We start from the raw sequence: 8,492 nt of genomic DNA on the forward strand, positions 1-8,492 counted from the left end.
TTTTGTCCCCAGATCAAAAAGCAAGACAAGTATATGTTCAAGATACGTTTGCGATAATTCATCCTCTGTTCTATTACAAGTCCATCGGTGAAATGATATATCATTTCTTTCCAATGTTGCCTCAAAGTAAACTACTAATTATGTGAACAGTTTACAACAAGTAGCATACATATTCGGTGTTTTTAAAACTGAAACAAAAAAATAAATAATTTCCAAGCTTGCCAAGGAAACATCAAGCTGGAATTCTACCTGTAAATCTATATCTGCACAGTTATTCACAACCAAATACACATAGGCACATCTGATATATTTGATTCTTTGGATTAAATTTGTATACCTTCATTTGAGCATGAAATGAAAGAATTTTGGGGACAAAACTCACCCAGATGTGACAATTATGTGGGCTCTGTAATGGAAACTTTTTCCATCTAGGGCACGGGCACTGAAATTGACACAGGGTTTGACAACTCCCCACTGCCAAAGCTTGCAGCACGCCTCAATGTGCTGTTCCCTACCAATGAATGATCAACCACTGTCAAGGTACTTCCTAGCCCCAATGCCGATGGCATTTGGCTTCTCTGGCACATTTTGACAATCAAGCTTGCTTTCTTCTTGGCACGCTTTGTTCCTGTGAGTGTGATGTTCTGTATTACTGTGTTCAATCCAGGTATCCTTGCCACACGCTGTGCCAATGTTGATCCACCTCTACGGCATATCTCGTATAAAGCTGATACTGCATTTTCCTTGCCCTTTGGAGTTCCTCGCCTCATTAATCCAACAAGGCTAGTGATCACAGTTTCGGAACTCCCAACAAGATGCACAATGGTGGGCTGTTTCATCAGCAAAGCCAAAGCGCCAGCAGCTTCCTCTGACACGGTGTCATTTCTTAGTGACTCGATTAAAGCAACAACTGCAGATGACTCAAGCATCCGACCTGAGCTTTCTGGATGTGTTGAGAGGTTGAAGAGTGCCATCACTGCATCTTTCTTCCCCCTTGGTGTCCCTCTGGTCAGCATAGAGGCAAGCTCCTCTACGGCCCCTGGCTCATTCATGATCTTCTTCTTGTAATCATGGACCACGGATAAACTGAAGAGCGTTGCTGCAGCATTCTCCTTGGCCTCCGTAGTCCACCCATTCTTCAACACACTGACGATAAGCCGAAGGCAACCCTCTTGTTCCATAATCCGCATCTTGTTCGGCTCATAGATCGACAGATTGAGCAGCGCAGTCACCGCGTTCTCCTGTGCCATCCAATCCGACGACAACAGCAACCTGCATAGCAATGGGATCGCACCCAACTCGGCGATGAATGCCCGGTTCTGCTTCCCAGTCTTTGCCAGCAACCGGATTTCCCTAGCTGCAACTGGCTTTTCACTATCGGATCCCTCCCTCAGCATCCTGACCAAAATCCTTGCTGTGGCCTTGTTCGCCTCAATTGCTGCCTTGCTGCTGCACGATGCAGCAACACATTCAATCATCCCCTCGTTGCTCTCCGGTGAATCAAACTGAAAGCCATGCACTCCACACCACTGTGAAATCAAGCTGCGGAGCGCCCGGTTTGGCACAAGCCGTTTGTCGGCGAGGGCCTGGCCGGAGTTGGGGCAGGTAGAATGACCCTCCTCGATCCACTGTATGATCGACGGCCGGTCATACGTCTGCCCAGTGGAGACCACCACGGGGTCGCGCATCAAATCCAAAGAAATCGGGCACGAAAACTCCTTGGGCACCGAGAAGGAGCTGTCGTCGCTGCTGCTCCACGAGAGCAGCCGCTGCCTGTCACCCATCGATGGCCAAACACGCAACACCTTTGTGTTGCCGGGGTCGAAGAGGGAGAAGAGGCAGTACCGGAGCAAGGCGACAACGCCACCAATGAGGGGGAGGTCGGTGTCCTCCTCTTGGCTCAGGATTTGCTCCTCCAGGTAGTCGATTTCAACGCGGCAAGAAGCGGCGTCCGAGATGCCGATTTGGGCGAGGAGGGATTTGAGCTTGGAGGGGTCGGGCGGCTGGCCGAGCTCGAAGTGGCGCAGGGCGGCGAGGAGGCGGTCCCGGAGAGCGGCCTCAGCGAGGTCGTGGTACTGACCCGGCGCGCGTCGGCGGCAGCGGGCGCGGAGCAGGTCCAGGTGCTCGGCCGCGTCTCGCGAAAGGCAGAGCGAGGCGGCGGGAAGAACGTCGAGGACGACGGCGAGCTCGGCGTCGAGGTCCCGGAAGGAAGCGGCGAGGTGGGGCCCCCTGAGCAGCGCCCACGAGCGGCCGGCGGAGGCAACGTAGGAGACGAGCAGGTCGGCGCGGAAGAGCACGACGTAGAGCTCGCGGAAGCAGAGGTTGGCGGCGTCGGAGAAGGCGGCCTCTCCCTCGTCGCCGAGGACGAGGAGGAGCGAGTCGAGGAGCGCGGAGAGCAGCGCGAGCCGCCGCATGAGCGCGTCGAGGTTCCGGCGCTGCGACGGCGGGCGCGGGCTCGCCAGCAGGTCCGCCGCGAGCGACGCTAGCGCGCGGAGCAGCGGCGCGCCCGACAGCCCCGTGGGCGCGAAGAACGCGCCGGCCAGTGGGGGCCTCCGCCGCTGCCGCGGCGGCGGGCGCCGCAGCAGGAACTCGACCGGCGACGAGGCCGACGCTGCAGGCGCGGCGGCCATGGGCAAAGGGCACCAGGGACCGCCCAGGCAGGCCCCTCGCTTGGCTCGGAGGAATCCCCTCCCCCCTTCCTTTGACCGGCCCCCTCCCCCGCCTAACGAGGCGAGGCGGATAGGCGATCGATTGCGGGGGTGGGGCGTTAGGTTAGGTGGGGGACGGGCGGCGACACGCGGAAATGGTCGCGCTCGCTCAAGCGCAGGCGCAACCACCGCTCGCGTCGGATTGCGCGGCGGCGCCGCCGGCTGCGGATGGGAAGAAGCGGCCGGCCGCGAGCGGGGCGGAGGCGGAGAGGAGGGGGGAGAGGGGGGAGGAGGAGGAGGCGGCCCCGACCCCGACCACGGCTTTCGTCTTCTAGAGGTGAGCGGTGGGCCCACGGCGCCAGCCGCTGACATGTCAACCTTCCTCGCTTCGGGCGTTTCGCTCGCTTCGGTTTCCATTGGGATCCACGGTTTTTCTCAATTTTATTTAGTTTCCTTCGGTTTTTTATTGTTTTTTATTTTTCTATAAGCGGCGCGCGTTGTGAGTCGTGACGTGCCGGGTGCTAACGCTACGCGTACTGGAGGGATCGGGAGGTTCTGAAGTCTGCCTCACTGACGTTCTGGGCCCCAGCTGCATGTCTGGTTTTTTTTACATGTCATTTTTTAACATTTTGTTTGCTGAACTCCAGATTTTCCAGCTGTTTCTAAAAAACGAGAGGATTTTCATGTGACCATTCAATCAATTTTATTTTGACAATCCTTTATCTAAACTAAACTGTTTCTGAAAACTCTCAGAATATCATGGTCGAAGGGATGATAAAAAGCAGAGGCTAAAATGGTCTTTGGTTATGCTTTCCAGGCCCGACCACAAGCAAGGAGAATAGAGTCGAAAACTACAGATTGTCCACAAATAAATTGTTTAGGGACCGAAGAAGTACTACGTCTCATGTCTTTTATTGGTGGATGGAATTTGTTTCTGAGCAATATTTATGCCTTGAAGCCATCGTGCTCATGGATATTTACCCATTGCTTATGATCACACGGTATTTGAAAGGATCATATTTTTTTCACCTAGACTATTGTTTTCAATATATAAAGGTGGAGTCGAAAGTGACACACGAATTACACTGTCCTACCACTTAGTAGAACAATGCCGATGGCGCTTTGCCAAGTGACACTAGTTTCCTTTTCCCTTTGATTCACCACACAGATTGTGTTCTGCACCACCACTAGTCTCCCCAAAAAGATCGCAGCTCACAGGCTCCTATCCTGCATGGAAATAGCTTTTGCTCGTGAAAAATGAAATGGAGGGCAACTGGTGCTCGTAGTAGCATAGCATCGTAGTACTTGAACAGGGGTAGAGTGGTCAAAGCACAGGCCTGTTTGAAAACCAAGGCGTAGGGCTGCGGGAGCCTCTGCGTAGGCTTTCAAAAGGGTTGGAAATCTAGGGATGCGTGACCTTTGGTTTGGGACTCGTACGCATACGATGCTGAGAAAGTCAACGTCCGCAGTCTGCCACGCCAGAGAGGCAGGCGGGTGGGGCCGCGGGGAAGGAGAGGAAAACGACCTGGGCCTGCGCGGTGGCAGGCAGGCCAGGCGCGTCGCCCACCTCATCTGTGGCCTGTGCCGTTGTACCGGCCCTGCTGTGTCATCCGTCACCGTCACTCACCCCACCCCGAGGCAATCTCTTCTTCACGGCTTCACCTCAGCCGCTGGTACTGTACGACCACAAGAGCAGGGAGTGGTGTTCCTGTATTTGAGTGCAGTAAATGAAAAGGCTGGCTCATTTTTTTTTTGTTTTTTTTTCATGGTGCGGAGTCTGCCTGTCTCTTGCTATTTCTTCAAATGGAGTTTCCTTTTGTGGGGAGGGAGGGAGGGCGTCGAGGTTGGCTATAGATCTTCTATTGTTGTTTGGTCCAATCTGGAATTGACACATTCTGTTTTTCATTTGGAATTGACACATTCTGTTTTTCATTTGTGTTCGAGCTATGTTCTATTCCTTGCTCGTGTATGTTATCTTTATTTATAAAGTAAACCTACATCACTTTGGTATTTTTAGGTTAATAGTTTTCGTTATTCATATAGATAAACTATATCAAGATACATAGTAAAAAATTATAAATTTGAAAATACCAAAACAATGTACCGAGGGAATGTATTAAGCAAGGGAAGGGAATGTATTAAGCAAGTGCATGTGTTTGTTAGCTCGGTGCAGTTAGCCCCAATTATTAATTGTCTTCTTGTGTATTGTATTTGGTATAAAGTTGGTGTAGAGTTGTGGCCTTAAGAACCAATGGTCTTCATATGCTTTCTAATTCATACAGAAACACAATTTGACACATTGAATTCGGTGATGCAGCCTCAGCTTGCCCCCCGCATATTTCAACTAAGTCAAGGCAGCCCAAACTTAAGTCTTGGAAGTTAGGCATGCATGACTGAACGATGCAAAAGCACAAATGTTTAACGCTGAAAGCAAAAACCAAACCTGGAGTAACAAGGAACACACACACCCCAAAAAAAAAGCAACCGAAAACACAGTGCCAAACTGCCAACGAACAAATGGCAGCTTATCTTGAGGATTGAATCAGATAATAGCCAAGTTCATTGGATTCGAGCCAAATCGCACTGTGCAGTTCCCGCCATGGCCATGGCCCACATCGCCCCATGGTCAGCTTGCTCTCTATCTGTGTGTTCGTAAAAATCTCGACTCCTTTCTGCAAAAGGAAAAGGGGTTGAAGGCACTCGAACAAAAGAGAGGTAGGTCTCGGATCCCATTTCATTTCGTGACGACGTGCGTTACCTAGCTGTGGCAGGACCCCTTTTGTCCCCGGCACCATCGGATGCTGAGTGGGTGCTCGGTCGGCCACATCACGAACGCAAAACGCCACAAAGAGCGCTTCAGCGATGCGCTATTTATCTGTTCTCAATTTCAAAAAAAAAAATCTTTATGTTCTGGATATTTTAGTTACATATACCTTGCCCGAGTGCCAATACTATGAAATTGTATTTTGAAGTTCCTAAACTATTTAAGTCAGTCATCTAGTCCAAATTAGCCACGCCACGTTTCGGGAGATGACACAGGATATTGACTATGGAATGTGGATAACATCTAGAACTCATATGACATTCCTCTTCTCCTTTCTTTCTTTTTCGCCGCTCGCCAACACAGTGCAAAGTGCAATTTCATAGTTGAGATTTGAATTTTTTTAGTGGAGATTGAAGTGTGTTAGGGGGCCTAAGCCCCCAGCCTGTCCTCACCTTGCTTCTGCCATTGTTTCAAGTCAAAAACTTATCAAATATTTTTTAGTTCATGTATTTTGTGAAGTCGTTAGTAGACCTGAGCAAAAGTCGGGCCAGATCGAGAGAAAAAAAATCAGATTTGGGTCGAAAAAATCATGCCCATGCCCACCCACGAGCGATATGGTGTCGAATTTTCAGGCCATTATTAGGCCACCCACTATTTTTACATGTAAAAAAAATAGAATAAATGAGCCCCTGGAAGTCCGAAACTATTAATTGTTTTTTTCTAAATACAGGCGGCATGCTCATGTGCAACCAGGCATATATGATGAATTGATGATCTTGTTAATCTCGAAATCTACTGATCTATATCTCTTGCATTTATAGGAGTGCAATAGTATGCGTGTATGCAATCATAAGGTTGGGTGTGCACGCGTGAAACTTGCGTGACTGTACGCCGCTTTCGAGAAAAGAGAAGATGAATGACTAAATTAGACCCTCTCAAATTTCAGGGGAAATCGGTCCATTTTACACGAATTTCTTTCAATCAACCAGCGTTGGTTGGGAGACGTTTTGATATATCGCTGTCGTTTTCGTTGACGGGTCACGAGGAGAATAGTCAGGTCCGGGTACGGCTGGGGATTGCTGTACGCATTCAAGCTACTGTTCTGTTCATTCATGTCAGAAACTCGTGTAGGTGATGGATGGGAGCCGTCAAAGTCCAAACGTCAGGTAGCAACTGCATCAATCAATTCTTTACGGGGCGATCTGTACCTACCGTTGATTTCTTGGACGAATCGATCGATCAGCAGGACGAAGCGTGCTGCGAGTACTCTGGGAGATACAAGCTACTCCTACTAGATGAAGCCTGAGCTGGTGCATATACGTATACGTATACGTATATTATAATATGTTTGTGGTTTAACTGTTCAACGCATTGCTAATTTAAGAAGACATGCAGGGTTGCGAGAGTTGATGGCTTGACGTGACGTGCCGTTGAACGGATCCGTTTCTCCGTAGTCAATTATGCAGGCCGCACATGAGGAAATGTAATCGTCGTCTCCAAGTGTACGACGAGGACGAGAATTGGATTGGACGGTATCGTGCTCTCTGAAAATTCAACATTTTCTAATTGTATATCTACGCCTCTATATATTGGGTAGAAAATAAATTGGGAGTCAGGATTTATGGTACGGTAGCGCCAAATTGACTCGGACGATTTTCCGTTGGATTTTTCAGATCTTCTGCCCAAACCATTCAAATAATTTGAACCTGTACCCTATGGCACAGGGGCAAACTAGTCTCTCCGATGGTAATGGGTAAGTTTATATTAAAAAATATATTTTTCACCCCGGCGAAAGTTTGACATGCATCCCGTACTAATTAATAATGACTTAAAGTAATATGTCAATAGTTTAGATCATGCAATTATCTACCTTATCACTGCTTCACCATGTCATTAGACCTAAGTATTTTGTGGACCGGGATGAAAAGAGCTAGGTTCATTTCGAGCTGAAAATGTGTGCTCACAACCATCCCATGGGCGTTGTTGGTTGAGTTCTCAAACTGGGCTCCGGCCGCTTGTTCTTTTTTAAGTAGAAAAATAAATAAAGCTATCCATTTGAGTGGACTCGAGCTGGCTCGATTTTTTAGCTTTGTTTTCGCTGACCACGGCCAGCCCGGAAGCGAGCGTGGGTGGACCAAAACCCATCGGGCTCGAACCGGCCCGCAAGCCCAGCCGGGCCGGGCTTAAAATGCTCACGTCACAAGTCTTAGGTGTGAGATTCTAGTCGAGTGTTCTAGGGACCAACGGCGCCGTCCGCCGTAGATAGCTACCAGGGCCCAACCTTGATTGGCACGCCGTCTATCGGGAATTTGGGATCATGGGCTCGCCGTCCTGCCGTCCTTTCCGGTTTCAGTTCGTCCGCCGCATCCATCTGTTTGTTAGTGTTTGTCTCGTCGTGGCAGTGGTGTCCTCTGCTTGTAACCTTCTTGCTTCCTCATTTCTGCCCACCATAAGATCATTCCTCTGCTACGGTTCTATAGCTATGTAAATTTCACCCTGGTCCAAGAGACCAAAACATGAGACCAAAGTAACGATCCCAGTTGTTATCGTACACACCGCTCCAACTTCGCAATCAGGGACAGCTCGACTGACAGAGGATCAGCAACGACGAACCGGAGAAGACCAAAGTGAACAACCTAGGACCGACCGACCATCCGTCCGGCTCGTCGTCGTGGCGTTCTGACGGCGGCCAGGTGCGGTGTGAAATGCGCCGCCGCCGCCACGGCAATTTCTTCTCTGACCTGGCGGCCGGGCCGGGCTCCGGAATTTCCAAATCCCTTGCTTGCGTGTCTGGTCCACCGGCGATCCTGGGATGCATGCACCGGAGCGTTGCTGCTGGCACATGCCGAGGTGAGATGAGATGAGATGCAACTGCGTGCGCGCCACTTACCACCAGCCCGCCTGACTTGTAGTGCAATTCTAAATTCTTTACTGAGCTGCTAAATCCAAGTGGCGGTGCATTGAAAATCGACGCGTAGTCGCGTAGAGTAGCCAAGGCCCAGGCCCATATTTCTTCTTTCGATCGTTAAGGAGCCTCATCGCATGCTCTGGTGCCCGAGAGGGCGTGTAGCCTCCCGTTT

General features: G+C 50.0%; 1 protein-coding gene across 1 annotated transcript; it reads right to left on the minus strand.

Moving 5' to 3' along the window:
* Positions 1-34: 34 nt before the first annotated feature.
* LOC117859915 (U-box domain-containing protein 4) lies at positions 35-2,939 on the minus strand. The gene has a single exon (XM_034743144.2). It carries the CDS (start codon positions 2,628-2,630, stop codon positions 429-431), a length of 2,202 nt encoding a protein of 733 aa, XP_034599035.1. The 5' UTR covers positions 2,631-2,939; the 3' UTR covers positions 35-428.
* Positions 2,940-8,492: the final 5,553 nt, after the last annotated feature.

The sequence above is a fragment of the Setaria viridis genome, chromosome 1 (genome assembly GCF_005286985.2).
Source record: "Setaria viridis chromosome 1, Setaria_viridis_v4.0, whole genome shotgun sequence".
NCBI lineage: Eukaryota > Viridiplantae > Streptophyta > Magnoliopsida > Poales > Poaceae > Setaria > Setaria viridis.

Bases quoted from the DNA above. Each gene is read 5' to 3' on its own strand.
- LOC117859915 (XM_034743144.2), bottom strand. From the start codon at position 2,630: ATGGCCGCCGCGCCTGCAGCGTCGGCCTCGTCGCCGGTCGAGTTCCTG.